Below are 20,186 nucleotides of genomic sequence, written 5' to 3'. Positions count from 1 at the left end.
CTCTCTCTCTTCCAAACCAGTCGACCGTTGCATCATATTACCAATTCCATATAGACGCTCCATTCTGCCAAACAGATGTATAGCAACTAGTAAGCTTGGTCCAAGAGAGTAGAAGAGAGAGCTCAGGAGAAGCTTAAGGCCATGGCTAGCAAGCTAGCCTTTACAGAAGAAGAGATGGTCGTAGATGAAAACCTCGGCTACCCGAAAGCCTACGCCAAGCTTTGCAAGAGCTTAAGTGTTCTAAGTCCTTATAGTCAGGGTCCCCCTTTTGCCTTTGTTCCTTATGTGCTGCAGCCCCAAGAGGTAAGTACTTTGACTCCTTAGACTTCTCCTCTCTTCTTTTCGGAAGCAATTTCTTCTGTCATTTGGGTTTGGTTGGCATAGATGTTCTGGTTCATAGTAGTAAACACTTTCAGGTTTTGAGAAATCTCGAGCTATTCAGCTAAAGTCTTTTACCTCTTTTCAGTTCATGCTCCTTTTCTGTTTGAAACTTTGAATATATGGTTATGAAGTTAGCACGATTTATCTCCAGCTTTTGTCTTATCTCAGTCAATTGCAAATTAGGTGATCTTATCTAGAATAAGAACTAGGAAGAAGGCCCAACTTATTTAGAGCCCACATTGGTGATGTAGGTTAGGTTTGATGATGGTATAAGAGAGTGGAAATTATAGAGAACTTTCGAAGCACCAAGAAGAGTTCATCTTGTCCTTTTTGTCAAAAAAAAAGAATAAAGAATCAAGAAAAGAATAGTTCCTCTTGATTTTTTTCACTCATTCTCATGGTCAACATCTGTCCTTTTTGCTATAAGTTTTGTGCAATGTTGTCCGAGAAAGAGATTTGAGCATCCAACCTAGTGTAATACAATTATATGGTACTGGAGTTTATAATTAACCTTAAATTTAAATCTGAAGTTCTAAATTGGAAATAAGATGATATTGATATTCCATCCTACAGGCTCTGAGAATAAAGGACTTGAACCAGGTGTTCCCAGTCATCGATCCAGAGGCAATTCCTTCTGTTAACCCCCGAGGTTATGTCAACCTCTTGTGGAAGCAACTGGACCATCTTGGGTAAGCTCCTTTGGTCCAAATCTTAACTTCTTCAGAATGTAGACAATTGTCCTGGTCAAGATCAAATAGTTGTTTCATTTAACTTCGTATTTTCCAGGAATGCTGGATTTGATCCTGCGCTTTTTCGAGTAGACATATATGGCAACGTTCTTTACCTGCATGCTGATTCAGCTTCTCCTCTCGCATGGGATATTGATCACTGGTTTCCTTGTGCAAGTAAATCTCTTATCTACCATACTGAACTCCTTGAGCATTATAAGAATCAATATTAATCTGCCTATTAAAATCTTGTGATGAACCTTAGGAGGAGGAAGAACAGTCCCTAGCAATCTGAGGATACTGCAGTTTCAAGTTTGCAAAAGGAAGAAGAACAAATTGGAGTTCCTCATTCCATGGTGGGATCTTCAGTTAGGCATCTCTGTGAATCAGTTCCTGTCCGTATTTGCATCTAGAAACTCAGACTTCAGGTGGGTTGGTTTCAGCTCATTATGCCACTGAGACGCTAAACTTTAGAAAACACAGCAGCTTACCATTTTAATAATGTTGACAGGCATAGAGCATTTTCATTCTTATTTGCCGATGGAGCGTACGAGGAGCTAAGCACTCTGCAGGCCGTCGAGGCTCACGCTTTTCCCCAACATTTTTTTAAGATGAAGAAGCAAGTAGGACTTGCTCCGGCTGCCATTGTTACGGCAGGAAGCTCTGATGCATCAGTGCTGAAACCTCTTGATATAAACAGATCTCTTAGGCCTAACTATCCTGTGATTGGTGAGCAAAACAATGCTTCTTTGTGTGTCTCTACGCTCAATTTTTCTTACAAAATTCTAAGTGCCCTTTGTTTATTATGTCATAGCTGCAAGGAAATTCTCTGGTGACAAGGGTGATAGTCTTAGCATGGCAGTTCAGAACTATAGTAGGCCAAACATGTCGAAAGAAAATACTGACCCTGGTGATGATACTAATTGTAACCCTTATCTATCCATCGCGATGGCCAGAGATTCACTCAGGCAGAGAGAAGAGGCTAAAAAGAAGCAAGCGGAGATGAATGAATTGGAGAATGAACTGTCTGAACTACAGCAAAAGAACGAGACTGAACGACTAGCCATTCAAGACTTGGAGGCTCTTCTAATCAAACGAAAGCGGAGAGTGGAGAAATGTCGGCGCTTAGCAGAGGCACAGTCTTCTTACAAGACTTTACTGGAGAAGATGATCCGAGATGCCATGCACCAGTAATAATCTCCTCTCTATATATCAAAGCCTATGCATAAAATTCTGCATCAAAATTATAACACCTTTTATTTGTTCACTTTCACCATGCAGGAGTGTTGTGTACAAGGAGCAGGTTAGGCTGAACCAGGCTGCAACTAGTACTCTTATGGCAAGATTAGAGACTCAGAGAGCAATCTGTGATTCTTCAGAGAACGAACTCCGCCGGAAATATAGACAAAGAGATGACATTGAGAAACAAATTATGCCTTTTGGGGGACGAAAAAGGTCGCGTGTCGATGACACTCTGCTCAAGGAAATGTGTGATGAAAGCAGGAAATATCTGTCTGTAAGGACACCAAACTCTATCAAGAAAGAGTTGAGAGTATTTCTAGAAGAAGAGCAGAAGGCATCTGAGGCAGGCACATCTCTTGGTGATGAAGGTCAAGAGAAGTTGGAGAAAACTTTCACATCAGGAGATACTCAGAGCAACGAGACGCATAACAATAGGATTAACACTGTGATAGGAAAGGGGAAGTCAATTCTTCAAAGCCAAGAGGAAGAAGCTGAAGAACAGACCAGTGACATATCAGTCAGAGGGAAACTCGAGCAATTAGCAGTTAGAGAAACAAAGAAGGTAACAAACTCGTTGCCTCAAACCCTATCGGAAGACAGTGAACGGAATATTGCACATGGAAAGTTTGGAGATGCCAAGGATAAAAATTCAGCATACTGTGGCAGCACTAGAATGCCGCAGAAGAATTATTTGCTTCCACAAAGCCATCAAAGAGATGATGAAGAATACATGAACCAGGTAGGAAAAGGGAACGTAGAGAAGTGGCTTCAGGTGCTCATGGAGAACTCGACGGAAGGGCCTTCCAATGATCACAAAATCCTGGAGAGCAACACTGATGAAGCCGCCGCCGCCGCCGCAGCAGCAGCAGCATGTACAGTGAATTCTACCAATCCACAGAAAGGAATCAAACTCCTGCAGCTCAAACCATTGCAAGAAAGAGAGAGATTTCATGTGAAGTCAGACACGCAGCAAACTCAGCAAGTTAGAAAGATACGCTGTAGAGCAAATTCTATGAATGAGACTAAGTGCAATGACGCTATCAGCGTCGGAAGTGGTAGTACTGCCATGAAAGGTCAAGGTGCTGAAGGCGGCAGGAAGAGCTTTGAGCTCAAGTATAGAGAAGAAAAGAAACCGGCAATTCTGAGGTCGGAGAGTGCTAGAGGGTTTCGATCCCTCCCTTCATCACCTTCTATGATCACTGGAATGAGAAGGGGTGTTGAATGCATGGGAAGAAAGCCAAAGGTGATTGGAGATGATGATGATGATGATGAATATGTCTATGAGTATTCTGTGTCCACAGCCAATAGCAATTTCGTCAAGACCTGCGGCAAAGCAATCAAGAAAGCAGTGAAGAAATAATCAATCGTCCATCCTTTCTCAATAAATAGGCATTGCATTGGAGTGGTTGTCATTTGTTTTACCTAGATACTTGTACAACAATTACTTTGTGTCCAACTTGAGGCTGGATCAACTTGGTATATGTATGACTCTTTGTATCTTAGTAAGAAGTCAAGTCTATTATTATCTTAGCAAGCTAATAATAATGACCAGTGAGATTAATGGTGGGAAGAAGACTTATTCGGCGCCGAAAGGTCTACAGCTGCAGACTTTAAGTTTAACTTCTTGCTGTCTTCAGTTTTACGATGTCCAATGCCGGAGTTGATGCGAGTTTATGCTACCTCCGATCCCTTCCAACAACCCTCAAACTCTACACCTCACCATCTCCAGCCTCAAAATCCAGTTAATGGCGAGCATGATGGCTTCTTCTCATCCGCTTCCTTCCCAAGACCCCCTCCCCTCAGCCCAAATCCAATACCCATCGCCATTAACCTCTCTGCTTTCCTATTGCAATTCCATGAGAGAATTCAAGCAAATCCATTCCCAACTAATCCGCAGAGGACTCGCCAACTCATCCAATACTCAACGCCGACTTCTCTCCTTGTGCTGCGCCCATGAATCCTGCGACATGCACTACGCACGCCTCCTGTTCGACGAAATGCTGAACCCAGACCTCTCTCTTTGGAACTCCTTCATTAGGGGCTATTCCAATCGTAACTCCCCCGAAGCAGCGGTTCTCGTGTACATTGATATGTTGGCGAAAGGCTTCGGACCCAACAACTACACCTTGCCTTTTTTGCTCAAGGCATTCACGCGAGACGCTGCGATTGCATGGGGCGACGAACTCCACGCCCATGCGCTTAAGTTTGGTCTCAGCCATAATCCCCATGTGAGAAATGCGTTGATCCATATGTATGCTGTTAGCGGTGAAGTTGATACTGCACACGAGCTGTTCGAGAGGAGTTCAAGGAGAGATGCGGTCATGTGGAATGCTATGATTTCCGGTCATAACAGGAGCAAGAAATTTGTGGTTTCATGTAAACTTTTCAGGGATATGGTTAGGGACAGTGTGGTGCCAACTGTGGCCAGTTATCTTTCAGTGCTATCGGCTTGTAAGGAGCTAAAAGACTTGGACTTTGGAATGCAGGTACATAAGCTCATTGAGGACAGCGGAATGTTACCAGATCCAAAACTAGAGAATGCGCTGATCAATATGTATGCTGAATGTGGTGATGTGGATGCTGCATGGAGTTTGCTCCACAAGATGGAAGTAAGAAATATAATATCTTGGACACCGGTGGTTGTTGGGTTTGCAAAAATAGGGCGGGTCGATCGAGCTAGAGTGCTATTCAATCAGATGCCGGAAAGAGATGCAGTTTCATGGACTGCTATGATTGATGGGTACGTGCGGTTGAACCATTTTAAGGAGGCTTTGGAGATGTTTCGCGAGATGCAAGTTGCAGAGGCCAGGCCGGACGAGTTTACCATGGTCAGTGTGCTTACAGCATGTGCACAGTTAGGAGCTCTTGAGATGGGAGAATGGGTGAGGGTTTATATGGATCGTAACAAGATTAATATGGACATATTCGTGGGGAATGCTCTTATAGATATGTACTCGAAGTGTGGTAGAGTCAAAAGTGCGCTTGAGATCTTTCACAAGATGCACCGGAAAGACAAGTTTACTTGGACTGCCATAATCACTGGCCTTGCAGTGAATGGACATGGCAAAGAGGCTCTCAATTTGTTCTATAAAATGCTTAGAGCTTCTGAAACACCAGATGAGGTAACCTTCATTGGTGTTCTTACAGCTTGCACTCATGCTAGCTTGGTCGACGAGGGAAGACGGTTCTTCTTGAGCATGATTACGATGCATGGAATCAAGCCCACAATTACACATTATGGCTGTATGATTGATCTACTTAGCCGAGCAGGGCATCTGAAAGAAGCATTAGAGACCATAACCAACATGCCCATGAGACCAAATGCTACCATATGGGGAACTCTTCTCGGAGCTTGCAGGGCATATAAGAATGTGGAAATGGCTGAATTGGCTTCCAAGAAACTTCTTGAGTTGGACCCTGAGAATAGTGCAGCTTATGTCCTCTTGTCCAATACGTATGCAAAGTGTAATAGATGGGTAGATGTGCGCAGATTGCGAAGAATTATAATGGAGAAGGGAATCAAGAAAGAACCTGGTTGCAGTCTCATAGAAATGAATGGAGAGGTTCATGAATTTGTAGCTGGAGATGAATCTCACCCACAAAGAGATAAGATTTACTCCAAGCTAGAAGAGATGGCAATGGAGCTAAGGACTGCTGGGTATGTGCCTGATACATCAGAGGTCTTCCTTGAGATGATAGAGGATGAGAAGGAGAATGCTATCTATTGGCATAGTGAGAAGCTGGCAGTGGCTCATCAGGTCAGAGTCAAATGTCACAATTAGAATAGTAAAGAACTTGAGAATATGCCAGGATTGTCACAAAGCAATAAAGCTGATCTCTAAAATATACAGGAGAGAAATTGTTGTGAGGGATCGAACGCGATTCCATCACTTCAGAAATGGATTGTGTTCTTGTAAGGATTATTGGTAGTCCATATTAATATCGAATAACAATTTTTGAGATATTGTCTACTATCCTTGTCATCAAATATCTTATGCACAAGGCATGAACATAAACAAAAGGTTGATTCTCTGCAGATGGTTACTGTTAATGAAAATTAGTTTTTAGGAATAATGGAGTTTTCAGGGACCTATCGGCAAATATGCAAACCACCAATCCTCCTAAATAAGAGACTTTGATTGGCAGATAACAACCGTCTGATGAATATCTAACTATTTGTATAATTTATTTTAGGTAAAAATAAGAAAGTCCTATTCACATCGTCGAGAGCATATCTGGTACCCCGTGCGACTCTAATTCGCAGCTTTCTTCTCCAATCTTGTCCTCGAGAGGTCTGCCCTCCTATCTTCTCCTTCGCCCAAACCCTACCTTTTGTCCATCCGCATCATTCGAAGAAACCCCAAATCTCACCGCCTTCCTCCTCCTGAAGATGCCTGGGTCGAGCTCTTGGTCGCATGCTTTGACGCAGATCTCGCCCTATACCTATGCCTCCGTGGGGATCGCGATCTCGATCGGCGTTTCCGTGCTTGGAGCCGCATGGTAATTTTTTAACTCTTTTCTCCTTCCCTCTCGCTTCCTTTCTGTCCGTTTTGGATCTTTGACCTTTTTATCTGAAATTTCTCAGGGGGATTTATATAACAGGGAGTAGCTTGATTGGTGCCGCGATCAAAGCTCCGAGAATTACTTCCAAGAACCTCATCAGGTATAAATGATTCGTTTTCCAGATCCTATGCTATGCAACTGGTAGTTATTTTTGTTCTTTTAAATAATTTTGACATTTTAATGTACATGCACGGCCACTGGAAATGTGCATTCGATTGATAGCTCAAACATGTATAGATTTCAAAATGTTATTTGCGTATTATTTGTTATTAAAGTTTCATATTATGAAATTTGAAGCTTTTCTTGATTAGTGACACACCTTTTATCATCGTATTCGACAAATATGAGGCTATACGAGAAAAACCATATTTTTTTAATGATGTTGACATTCAATTTGCTAAATGGTGGCGTGAAGTTTCGGTTGACTTCAGTGCTTCTAGGTATGCTTTGGAATTGAGGTGTTGGTTTTGGTTGGTTCCTGGTTTATAGAGCAAAACAGATTGGTTTTGGCTTATAATAATCTGAAACCAAACTCAAAACCAACAGTCTTGTTGGTTTCAGCCTTGAGCAATGAGTTTCGGCCTTAGTCTTGAATAAAATTTCAGACATAACCGTGATCTCTCGGACAAAGCTTCAAATTATGATTCTAAGTGCACCAAAAAAAATCTAAAGTAAGATGCAAAATTAAAGTGCTTGAGATCCCTTAAGTTTATCCTTTTAAAGTTGCTTGAGAAATTTATGAGGGTCGGCAAGCCCTTTTCCACTCCTTTTTGGTATCTAAGTACATTTTCACCTGTTTTTCTCTCTTCTAGCATACTTTTACTTTATTGCTGATTTTGTTGATTTCAATCAATTTTGACACAAGAAAAGATACTGTAGCTCAGGTCATAATGGCCACCACAGCTAGCTTTAGGAGGGAGAGATTTGGTGTGATGGCTGCTATCATGTAGTTTACTAATTGTCAAGCTGCATTCCTTATTTATTTTCTTGTCATCTGTGTGTGAAGACATACTGGAGACTTGCCACATATTTTATTAGCTTAATGGAGCACATTTGTTGGCTTGCTTCATTGTGGATTGTGAATTGATGAACAAATCACATAGTTTGGTTTGGTAGAGCCACATTCACTAGCATCGATCAAGAAGCTGTATCTTGTTGCACATAATCCAATAAAACTACTAATTCTTAATTACAAGAGGAGTTCTCTTCATTGGATAATTCATCAAATTTTGTCTCCCTCAGTGAGTTGGATAAGGATAACTATCTAGCTTAGTTTAACTTTAGTATACTTTCAGGGTTTCTGCGGCGAAGTTGGCACTGCTTGTACTTCAAGCCATGATGGAGATTATAAATCTGTGATTTGAAGTTTGGTGGATTTTGCTAATCCTTTATACGCTTCCTTTGTTATACCTTCATAAGAACAATGACTTAAGAGTACTTCCCGACCTAAATTACTTTTGAATGACACTAGACTAGTTTAAGTTTTAGTTGGATGTGGTCTGTTGCTATGTATATTGATGAGTCTCCATGGCCCCGTGGCTATCCAAAAATTATTTCTAAAATCTAGGGGCATAAAGCACAAGATGCAGCCAATTTCTCCATTCGTCACTATATATTGCGACATGAATATGCCTTTATGTCTGTTCCCTTTGATGAAATTATTCTAATTGAACTTTGCAGTGTCATCTTCTGCGAGGCTGTTGCTATTTATGGTGTTATTGTTGCAATCATTCTGCAAACAAAGTTGGAAAGTGTCCCAGCATCTCTTATATACCACCCAGAATCTCTAAGGGCTGGATATGCAATTTTCGCCTCTGGGATCATTGTGGGGTTTGCTAATCTCGTCTGTGGGTATGCTTTCTGCTCATTCATAAATAAGTGTTATGAACAAGTCCTGTAGTAATGAATTTAGATTACTTGACTTAGTTTACTGTGCTGTCCGTGAACAGGCTTTGTGTTGGAATAATCGGAAGCAGCTGTGCCTTATCTGATGCTCAGAACTCCTCCCTCTTTGTGAAGATCCTGGTGATCGAGATCTTTGGCAGTGCTCTTGGGTTATTTGGTGTGATCGTTGGTATAATAATGTCAGCTCAAGCAACATGGCCAGCAAAGGCAGCATAAGTTGTTGTCATCTGAACAAAACCCAGTTTCTCATTTTTGCGGAAGTAAGTATGAAAGTTTGTCCAGCTTTGTTTCTCTTGTCTGAAACAAAGTCTGCATTGTCTATGATCTATCTGCCTTTGTAAAATTTTAGTAGTTACCTCATGAAGTTACATTTGGAGAATTATTTTTTTTTGTCTCCTCTACTACTCTGGATACAGACTATGCCTTGGTATAAGGACATCTGCTGTTGCTTGTAAAAGTATTCTTGCTTCAAATAATAAATATTGTCACTGTTTAATTAGTGGCATCACTCGGATCGTGTAGAAGTTGGGCATTGATTCCTTTCTAATTGTCTTTTACCTGGTTTTTGTCGTTGGTTGGCGCTTTGGATTGTCTTCTTGCACAAAACCGCTACTATTGCATCTTTGTGTGGTAAAGAGAGGCAGGAGGAAATAAGTAGACTAGAAGGCAGCCGGCCCGGAATCTAATTTCATTCATATTAGTTGAACATAGATACTGTCAGATGCAACTTTCCCGCTCTCATTTGAATTGATATGTGAATACTTTAATACTCAGATACTCTCCTGTCTTCCAATTAGCTGCACAACTTTATAGCTCTCTGTTTTGCCGCACCAAGCAATCGATAGTGACAAAAAGACAAGATGGACTCTAGTAAGAGATGACCATTTTAACTACAGATGTGTTCATTGAACTGATATCCACTCAATTTTGCATAAAGCTCTTCCCCCTGGCATCATCCTATAGATAAGATGAAAGAAGAGGCCGAAAGAGTTTGGAAACATGAATTATCTCTGCTGATAAAAGAAACAAAGGAACCCTTCGTCAATGTCATATATGACAGTGATCCTGTGCCACAGCTTTCTGGGGGTAATGTGGCGTCAGTAGGAGATGCAGCTCATCCAACAATTCCTCATGGGTCTAGGTGCATCAACTTGTCGATTTTGGACGCTGAGATTCTAGGACTCTGCCTTCAGAAGTGGTGACCAGATAATCTAAGAATCGCTCTGCAACAATATCAGTCGATTCAAAGTAGGGTGGCACCAGAGCAAGTTCTTCACTCGTGACGGATGGGCCGCGCCTCAAACAAGGGTTATTTCTAGAGGATGACAAGATTTTTAGATCCAAAGACAGCTGGTTCTGAGGAGCTTCAAGCACTTCAACACAAAAACTTGCCTTTCTTTGAACATATTCCTTTATCTACTTGATTCTGATTCAAAGAGCAACAAAACGTATTAGTAGCAGCAGACAGCCTGCACTTAAAGATTGCATGCATCCAATGGAGCCAAACTTCATCTTCTTAAATCAAATTACTGTGATTGAATGCTTCTCTGTAGATTCTGATTACACAAAGCAATGCACTACTCATTTGAGACATCCCTTTTGTGGCTTGAAGTGCAACGGAAAACCTCTGCTTCTTTCTAGTATTGCATATGTTAGGGAGGACAAAATTTCGAGGTAACTTTTATCAAGTTAACTTAGTTAATATAAGATGGCAACCCTCATCTGAACAAATCCTACATTGATACTAACTCCACACATAGGCTGTGCCCCTATTGTAGTCCTTGATTTTTCCAGAGATCACGTGGAGCTTCATCAAAATGCAAGGTTTCAAAGTTCTTGCTCAGTTAGTCGAGCACCACCTCCATAGCTGTGCCAAAAGACAACTTATTTGATGTGACTGATAACCAACCAAATAGTGTGAAGTAGAATATATATGTATACTTCTTTTGGATGATTCAAACTCTAATTTCTCAGGGGAGCAGATCGTCTGGCAGACAAACACTGCAGGAAACTTCTGCAATCCATGTTGTAGACTACTTTGTTCACGTTTATATGCCCTTTTCTACCCAACCACCAACTGTTAGAAGACCACTTTTTTTAAACAAAGTTAAGACTTTGGCATTTATAGGTTTGTAGGGATACTCCCAGAGTCCAAGGTAAATATACATGGATTTTCCTCTATGAGGAAAGATAAGATCTTTCCATATAAGTAGTTGCCCATCTGCTTCATAATGTCTTTTAGAAAAGTAAAAATTTGATAATATTTTAATTAAATTAATGTTATTAATATTTGAACCTAAATACACTCATTTAAAATGAACCCTTTTAAACATTTGAGCAGTATCTGATTAGCTCATCAGCATCCATCTGCTTCATGGTTAAATTGAATGCGATTTAGTGTACAAGATTGGACGACTTGTTAAATAAGCAAACTAAAGCTAAGATATAGAACAACTAAGAATCCTAAGCACATATCATGTTCCAATTGAGTAGGGCATGCTCATATTATAAAACCCACGTTCACTTATGAAATAAAATTTGATTTCTTATAGAATAAATCTTTTTTATTTTGATATATTAATTAAATAACAATTTAGCTTCTTCGGTATACTAATTTATCATTTCCTCTCCTCTTGTCTTTAGATTAAGTGACACATAATTACTACTACTATTTTACGTCAAATCAAAGATATTTTTGTCTGATTTAAAATGTCACAAATTTATAATATAAATTTATTATTATATATTAATCAAATTTATATCGCATCAAATATAATTATTATTTCTTAAATTACTGTTCAATAAAAATTAGCTCACTTTTTCTAATATTAATTCTCTTTCGTTTTCTACTATTTTTGGGATCAAAACCATCTCGATAGCTATTGTCCGAGTTTGACAATTGCTTATCTATGCAAACTTTCTTACCATAATAATAATAATTGGCCGATTGAGCTCGATGATATATTAATAACTCACCTACTACTCTAATAAGATATTTAAAAACAAATATTTATATTCTGGCTCATGCCACATTAAAAAGGTGATTTCAACTTCCCTGACATTTTATCAATGTTTAGAATAAAATACTCCTTAAAGCGAAGTCACAAGAGATCTATAAATATTAGTCAACTATGATTAGTGGGTAGCTCTCTTCTTTCATTAGAATATTTGATGAAAATATAGATGGATCTATGAACACTATTCCTTTTCCTATATTCAGACTTGAAATAGACAAGTTTCTCATAACAATATCAAATTCATTTTTTATTGATAAAAAAATTTATGTTAATCATAAACACAATCTGTCTTAATTTCTTCTACGAATAAATATTAATCCAAAGCTAATTACTATATAAACAATATAAAATGTTATACTCTTCGAATCCAATGCATATATTAATTGTAGAATATTAACGATGCTAATAGTGCTAATTGAACCTCTTCGCTGATAAATTACTTGATCATATTTTCGTTATTTCAAGGTACAAATTAAATAAGGGTAAAAAAAAAAGATTGCCGTGAGAAAAGAGTGGTGTAATGGGAGCAATACTAACTAATTAGTTATTAAAAATAATTTTTATTTATTAATAAACTAAAATTGTAAGTATTTTTTTACTGTTTATTTTTATAACTGTTTTCTTAATAATAGGAGCATCAACTTCTACCAATTTATTATTATTTTAATTTTTATAAAAAAATAGATGGTTAAGAAAAAAATAAAATAAAACTAATTTATCCATACAATTTAGAAAAATGTCAACTTTTACCTATTTATTAGAAAAGTAGCATGTACTTCTGGTTCATATAACCAGTATTTTTGATTAATTTTATTTAATATCATTTAGTAGTTTCAATCATTCGGTTAGGAGTGAAAAATTAAAATAATTTTTTATTAAATTATTTATCATAATATTGATGTCATATTTGTTGATATGTGATGCCATATCAAAAAGGAGAGTGAGTGGCCGTCGATCATCTACCAAGAAAAAGATCTTATTTCTCTCTAATCTTTGTAGACCAAGTTGCCAACAAAAGTTAGATGGATAAGAAAATGTAATAATAAAGACAAAAGTTGTAAACATATGACACTGGCGTATAAAGTGACAGATGCTAGGTGAGAACTGAGATTTTTAGGTCCTTTAATTCTTTGTCGGTCCCAGAAGGATATTATATATTTATACGGAGGAGAGAAGCTCTATTGACCTAAATAATTAGGACTACATCTTTGTTTTATGGTTGAAAAATATAACATGAATATTTCACAGAGGAAAAGAAAAAGAATAAGTGGTATGAGGTGGTTTGTCTGTCAATATATTGACAGCTCTATAATATATAGACAGCTAGAGCTGTCAAGCTTGAGGAGAGATTCGAGCTTGGCTCGAGCTCGGCTTGGTCAGAGCTGAGCTGAGCCCGAGCCGCTAAAACCGATTCGAAATTAATATCGAGCTGAGCCTAACTCGGCTTAATAGGCTCGATATAGAAGAGTACTGCCTCGTCCACCGCCAGTGCCGCCTCGTCCTCCTCCTCCCCCTTCTTCTTCTACTCCGGTGTGTAGCTCTCATCTCAAGCCCTCCACGTGGTTGGCCCAGACAAGAGGATCAAGTTAAGCATCCTTTACCCAGCCACCACCAAGAGGAACATGGACGAGGTACTCAGGGTCGTTGACTCTCTCCAAAAGACTGCCAAGTACAACGTGGCCACCCCAGTCAACTAGAAGCTCGGGGACAAGGTGGTCTCCTTTGGGTCTCAAACTTCATATGGTGAGTATCCCCCTGGAAAAGGGAAATTAATAATTCAAGCAGCAAAATCATATGGAATTAATTTTGTCAGCTGACATAATCGTAGCAACAAACCTGTACATGTAGATATCTTTCCCCCGCCCAAGATTCTTCTTGCAAGCAGAGCAAAAGCTCAAGAAATCATCCATCGCACACGACGATTGAATCAATAGCCAAGACTCTACTCTCCTCGCCTCCTCCTCCTCCTTCGGCAGCGGCCATCAACCTCCTCCTCCTCCTTTTTCTTCTTTAGCTCAGTTTGGGCTCGATTTGGCTTAGTCATGCTCGATCTGGCTCGGCTTGAATGAAGCTTGATGATAAGCTCATTTTAGGCTTAAGCTTCGTCTAGCCTGGCTCGGATTCAGCTCGAGTTGAGCTAACCTAAGCCTAAGCCCAATTCTAAAGCTCGAAAATTAATTTCGAGTCGAGCCTGAGCTAGAGCCGGCTCGCTCAGGCTCGGCTCATTTACACCCCTATTACAGCTCGATTCAAGAAGAATGCGGTGCAACTATGCAAGTGGCTCACAATTAGAATAAAGCTATGCGGTCCTTTTTTATATAATTTGGCAGTCTTTCAGTACTATATATTATTAAGAAAATAAATTAACAGCTGTTTTAGGACGAAAATTAATGTATCTAATCTATTATATATTTGTCTGTTTCAAATCGACATGTAAGTTCGCATGCGCTTGGTGCTTTCAAAAAGATGCTCCTAATTATTTTGTAAATTAGCACCAGAAACCAAGACGCATCAATTAAGTATTGCTTCCCAAATGGGAAACACTTAGCATTATCTACCGGGTAATGTACGGATAATATTTATATTACATTAAATATTTCGGCTATATTGACTCGAATATGAACACGTTGTCTTACTTATGTTTAGCTCATATATATTTTGGGTTCAGATCTTGATTACTCATTTATCAAATGAGTAACTTTGTGAATATGATGAAGTGTTTGTGAGCAATGAGCTAGATGGACACTGTTAGTGGACATCTTCTGTGCCATTGCTAGCTCATCCAAGAGTGCGAGTGATGCAAGATGATATATTTAAATAAAATTTAATAATAATATTATTATTTGCAAAGCTTCCCCATGCCATTCTTGAGGTTGCCATCGCACTTTCTTGTGTGAACTCAAGTTCCACAAATGCATGGGCAAATCAAATTCAGCTTAGCTAAGTTTGATTTAGCCTTTCATTTACGATAAAGGTGTTACACACACACACACACACACATATATATAGACATATAATACCCCCGTACTTAAAGATCCAATAAGCACTTGGCTGTCATTCCTAAATTTTGGATTTTTTTTTCAGGATAAATTTTATAAACTAACCATTCTAGTTTTTTTTAAAAAAACTCGGTCAAAAATTAAAATTAAACATAATGATCCGTTAGTATTGAAGATCAAAAACTTCAAAAGGTCCTCGGTGAAGGATCCTTCTCGAGTACATCCAAATTCTAGTTGTCTATATAGCTATAGATGTCCAATCAAATATCATAACTGACTTCTCTATAAGCACAGCACATGTAATTTTACATATTTAAAATATCGGTCATCTTTCGTCTTCTCTCTTTAATGCTTTAATGCGTGATCCAAAAAATATGTCCCCCTAGTTGGAAGTTAACAACATATTGATAGATTTTTAGTGCTAGTGAGTGACAAAGGTTTGTCCAAATGAATTCTTTCTCTTTTAACCTAACAAGAAAGTAATTTTCTTTTTACTATTAATATTAGGTCGCCAATTTTGGTCGACATTGAGCTTTCTTAGTTAGGTAAGATCATAGCTACATAGCTTAATTATCTTTGGCGCTAGCTCTAGCACTGTGACAGGATTTAGCCGCTATTTTCGCCCCCTCATACGAGGAGCTTTCTCACTAATCCTCCCTACTCTCCCCTCCTCTAGCCGATGCTAAAAGAGGGGAGAGGCTTTCTCCTCTAAAGTATTCTTTCTCTCCTCTTTTTTTCTCCTCTCCCTTCTCGTTGGGTTTAGGGGTTTTCTAGGTGAGTGGGTGGTGGTGCCATCGGAATCCCACTTCCTCTCAATTGCGCAGCCTCCATCCCTATCGATCCCCTTCCTAATGGTAGTCCTTAGGTCTTTTCAGTCATTTTATTCGACGTCCCACTCCATTGTAGCCTCTGCCTCCGTGTCGAAGAGCTAGCTGGCTTCTTCGGTTATATAAGAGAGATGTTTCTTCTAGAGTCGATACCCTATCCCTTTTGTAATTCTTATCTGTTTGAGTACTTGTTTGTTACAAGAAGATAACATGGGATTAAATGTTGGTTAGTCTATTTTTCAACTAAGAGTAGGGCTTGTTACATGATTTTATTCTATCTCCTCTTCTTCGTTTAAATATTGAGCTGGCTCAATTTTTATTTTTTTATTATCATATATTTTACCTTTTAGCTATAATAATATAAATTTATAAGGGTTGGGTATATATAAAGATAATTTCTAGTCATCCAACCAGTTAAAAAAAATTAATCTTTTATATGTAAAATTTAGGTGCATTACCAATTTGCTATAACATATTGTCATAAATATTTAAATAAATTATATATATAGATAGATAGATAGATAGATAGATAGATAGATAGAGAGAGAGAGAGATCTAATTTGAGGCAAGTTCAAGCAAGTTGTGTCTAGCTTGGCTTAGGTGGACTAGTATTTCGAGCTAAAAAACTAAGCTTAGTTTGGCTAGTTTAGAGCTCTAGTCTAGTTGAGTTCATAAGTCTCGCGAGCTGATCAGATTTTTTTAACAGACAAAAGACAACTCGTCTTAGAGTTACAAAGACAACAAAAATCATTAACACAATCTCACAACTCAAAGCCAAACCATATTCGAACACACCCTCACTACCCGGTGTCATGCCACGGCAATAAGCTCAAGGCTGGCGGCCGAGAGCAGTGGAGTGATAGGGTGAGCAAAGGAGGGAAGGAGGAGAGAAAAGGGAGAACGATCGAGGAAGAGAGAAGAGGGAAAGAGAGGAAGAAAAAAGGGAAAAAAAAAAATCCGAGTGGCCGAGGAGAAAGGCCATCAGTGACGGCGACCAAAAACGATCATCTACAAGAGAGGGAAATGAGCAAACCTAGCAGAGGGCTAGGGACGGGACATCTTATCGCTTCAATCAAAATGCTAGATTTGCTTTGCTTTTTTTATTTTATTTTAATTGGCGTGTCGTTCAATTTACTTTACTTGAAAAAAAAAGTACCAAATAATACTGATCCTAATAGTTAAAATTAGATGAAAGAGCTCTCGTATCCAACAAACTAACAATTGCCATTTGCGGAAGAAAAAGAAGTCATTCCTTCCCTCTCGGTCTAGCTTCTTTCTTCGTGGGCCCGACCACTATTGGTCCATTTCGATCGACCTACTCCTCACCAACTGCCTCCCTACAAAAAAGTTAAAAAAAAAATATATATAATATATAATTAAAATTAACAAAGTGGAGATAATCAATTGATAAAAGTACACAAATAGTTGGTGAAAAAAGAAAGGGTTCCGGGAAACCGGAGTTGGTGAAAACCGCTATTTATCGGCACTTGTATTATATATAACCCGGCTTCCATGAACCATTCCCTCAGGTTGGAATTCTAATTCTAACTTTGAGGAGACTCGACGAGCAAGGAGGAAAGCGTGCGTGCGGGGAGGAGTTACTAGTGTAGTCGTATCGGAGGTGATGGGATCCGAAGCCCCGCGATTCTTCTGGGGCGATTTCCCCGAGGAGGACGAGTACTACGCCTCCCAGGGCGTCAAAAATCGTCAATCCTACTTCTCCACCCCACACGGTCGCCTCTTCACCCAATCCTTCCACCCCATCGATGCCACAACTGGTCAGGAAACGGCCGTTAAGGGCGTCGTCTTCATGAGCCACGGCTACGGCTCCGACACGGGCTGGCTCTTCCAGAAGATCGCCATCAACTACGCCACATGGGGCTACGCCGTCTACTGCGCCGATCTCCTTGGCCACGGCCGGTCCGACGGCCTCCGATGCTACCTCGGCAATATGGAGGCCGTCGCCGGTGCATCCTTATCCTTCTTCCTATCCGTCCGATCCGATAAGTCCTATTCCGATCTCCCCGCCTTCCTATTCGGCGAATCCATGGGCGGCGCCGCCACGCTCCTCATGTACCTCCGCTCTCCGCCGGACGCGTGGACGGGCCTGATCTTTTCCGCGCCCCTCTTCGTGATCCCCGAAGACATGAAGCCCTCCCGCCTCCGGCTGTTCCTCTTCGGCCTCCTATTCGGGCTGGCCGACACGTGGCAGGCGATGCCTGATAACAAGATGGTTGGGAAGGCGATCAAAGACCCGGATCGCCTCCGCGTGATCGCCTCGAACCCGAGGAGGTACACAGGGCCTCCACGTGTCGGCACGATGCGGGAGCTTGCGCGGTTGTGCGGTTACCTGCAGGAGAACTTCCCGAAGGTAACGGCTCCGTTCCTCACCGTCCACGGGACGGAGGACGGGGTAACGGCGCCCGAGGGGTCCAAGATGCTGTACGAGAAGGCGGCGAGCAAGGATAAGAGCCTAATCCTATACGAGGGAATGTACCACTCGCTAATCCAAGGGGAACCCGAGGAGAACTGTAAACGAGTGCTAGCCGATATGCGCGATTGGATCGACCAGCGGGTGCGCCACGTTCGGGCTAACGACGCGAAGGCGGTCTGCTGAACCGGAGTTCGCTCACTGCCGGTTCGATTACTTTATCAATCGATCAATTAAAAAGAAAGACAATGTTAATCTGTATACGTTAATGTTTGATGGTGAGATATGTTTTCAGAGCTTGGTGGTGGTTCTGTAATTGGTATGAAAAATAATTATATTAATAATAATTATTTTCTTATTTAGATGCTGAGAGCTTATTTAGTTTGGATCTTGGTGGAGTTGGTGAGCTGGCCATGTCGCGAGAATGAAGTCGACACGGCTCCACTGGCCTTGCAGTTTGTTGGATTTTTTAATCCAAAGAGTCCCCACTCAGACTTATTATATATATATATATATATATATATATATATATATATTCTCTTAAATATGTTTAGATAAATGGCTTCCACCAACCCTATCGGAGAAACAAACAAAAAATAAAAGTAAAAATAAAAATAAAGGCAATTAACAAAGTTTCCCATGACAAATTGAAATCACCGGCATTAAGAAATTACCTACAACCATACTATCAATCGGTGACATCAGACGGGCGTGGCGAGAACGAAATGGCTTCGCTGATCCGATCCTGCGGAACCGCATTTATGTCTTGTAGTGTATGAGAGAATGAATCTACTGCCCACCTACTCCGCAGCCGATCGCGATTGGTACATGTAAACAGGTGGCGTTCTATTTGCGAAGAACGACGAAGGGGAGGGGAGAGAAAGTTAGCGGGACATGCCGCGCATCGTTTGCGCCATCGAAATCAGAAGCACACCGTAAAAAGTCAAAAGCGAAGAGGAGAACATTTCAAGAAAGGAGAGTAAACTCTACCGAGCTATTATGTGAACTGTCCTAAATAATTAGGACTGTCTTCATTATCGTTGGGAATAAAGGCGGAAGGGGGTGATGGATCTGCGGTGGCCAAGAGGTCTCTCCTTGGAATTCACGTCGTCAGTGTTTTGCGCAGCCGAGCGACACCGTGGATCAGTATTCTCAGGAGCTAATACGGTGCTCTCAACCTGTAGGAAGTCAAAACTGCACCTAAGTCGTCGTGGATTTGGAGGGCTTTGTGTCAGACAGTGGCCGAGCTAAAGGAAGGGTTCCCAAAGAGCATCGACAACAATCACGGCACAACAGTGTTAGAGGAGGCTTGGGCGTCGTCAGTCCTGTCTGGACGACAACCTTGTCTGGTGAATGTGAATTGTTTTTTGAGCCGCCCCCGAGTCGATACTCTTATGATGAGTGAGACGTGGGACATGGATAAGTTGCATTCTGCCTTCAATAGAGGCATTGCCTTCGACGTGGCCACGTTGGAAGTAGGGGGTGCTCAAGTTGAAGATATGTGGGTGTGGGCCTCAGCTGCCAATTGGGAGGCGGCAACAAAAACCATCTACAAGTTCTTGTGAAGGAATGAGAGCCAGGCGTGGGCCAAGCTTTGGAAACTGGCCATGGCACCTCGCTCAGGCTTTCGTGTGAAAGCTCGTGTGGAACCGGGTCCCAATGAGAGCCTACCTCTATGGGCTAAACTATGGGTCTAATGACCTATGTACAATGTGTGGGCCCTTTCTAGAATCGACCACAAACCTATTCTATACTTGTCTGTTCGCATTGGAAGTGCGGGTTTGCTGTGCGGACTTGGTTAAGGTTGATAATGGGCAAAGTCTATCGGTGGAACCAGACTGGTTGGATAAGAGGTGCAAGCCGGATCAGAAGTTGGACATAAGGGTTAAGTCAATTATGGTGACAACAATTTGAGGTATATGGAAGGAATGCAACCAAAGAATTTTTCAAGGAAAGAGCTCAACGGCGCGGGCAGTGCCTATCAAGGCTACTATGCTAGCACAGGAATATCTTAAGGATAACGAAATTTTGGTGAGATCGAAGAATGTCCTTATTAGTGTTCGGTGGGAGCACCCTCCAGAGGGTTGGGTGAA

At 40.6% G+C, this 20,186-nt stretch overlaps 4 protein-coding genes and 1 long non-coding RNA gene across 6 annotated transcripts; all 5 read left to right on the top strand.

Annotated features, from left to right (window-relative positions):
* The first annotated feature begins 50 nt into the window (after positions 1–50).
* On the top strand, positions 51–3,896 carry LOC140792057 (uncharacterized). Its single transcript, XM_073142865.1, has 7 exons — positions 51–303; positions 955–1,070; positions 1,168–1,286; positions 1,375–1,537; positions 1,621–1,838; positions 1,924–2,299; positions 2,391–3,896. Exons 1-7 carry the CDS (start codon positions 142–144, stop codon positions 3,709–3,711), a joined length of 2,475 nt encoding a protein of 824 aa, XP_072998966.1. The 5' UTR covers positions 51–141; the 3' UTR covers positions 3,712–3,896.
* LOC140792058 (putative pentatricopeptide repeat-containing protein At3g15930) lies at positions 3,879–6,322 on the top strand. Of its 2 annotated transcripts, XM_073142867.1 has the most exons (2): positions 3,879–4,747; positions 4,838–6,322. In XM_073142867.1, the coding sequence occupies exons 1-2, from the start codon at positions 4,025–4,027 to the stop codon at positions 6,131–6,133; spliced, it is 2,019 nt and encodes a 672-aa protein (XP_072998968.1). In that variant the 5' UTR covers positions 3,879–4,024; the 3' UTR covers positions 6,134–6,322. The 2 variants fall into 2 exon arrangements, with proteins under 2 accessions (XP_072998968.1, XP_072998967.1); XM_073142866.1 differs by having other exon boundaries at positions 3,879–6,322.
* Positions 6,323–6,506: 184 nt separating this feature from the next.
* On the top strand, positions 6,507–9,327 carry LOC140792059 (V-type proton ATPase subunit c''2). Its single transcript, XM_073142869.1, has 4 exons — positions 6,507–6,851; positions 6,937–7,014; positions 8,595–8,765; positions 8,864–9,327. Exons 1-4 carry the CDS (start codon positions 6,742–6,744, stop codon positions 9,033–9,035), a joined length of 531 nt encoding a protein of 176 aa, XP_072998970.1. The 5' UTR covers positions 6,507–6,741; the 3' UTR covers positions 9,036–9,327.
* A 3,975-nt stretch (positions 9,328–13,302) lies between these two features.
* Positions 13,303–14,455, top strand: LOC140792292 (uncharacterized). The gene is made up of 2 exons (XR_012109737.1): positions 13,303–13,579; positions 13,685–14,455. It is a non-coding gene; the product is annotated as an uncharacterized lncRNA (long non-coding RNA).
* Positions 14,456–17,082: 2,627 nt separating this feature from the next.
* Positions 17,083–18,455, top strand: LOC140792291 (caffeoylshikimate esterase). The gene has a single exon (XM_073143184.1). The coding sequence runs from the start codon at positions 17,287–17,289 to the stop codon at positions 18,277–18,279; it is 993 nt and encodes a 330-aa protein (XP_072999285.1). The 5' UTR covers positions 17,083–17,286; the 3' UTR covers positions 18,280–18,455.
* The last annotated feature ends 1,731 nt before the right edge of the window (positions 18,456–20,186 follow it).

The sequence above is a fragment of the Typha latifolia genome, chromosome 7, assembly GCF_019914945.1.
Source record: "Typha latifolia isolate L0001 chromosome 7, TyphaL0001v2, whole genome shotgun sequence".
NCBI classification, from domain to species: domain Eukaryota; kingdom Viridiplantae; phylum Streptophyta; class Magnoliopsida; order Poales; family Typhaceae; genus Typha; species Typha latifolia.
Note: the sequence above shows the minus strand (reverse complement) of the source record. Positions and strands in the feature narration are given on the sequence as shown.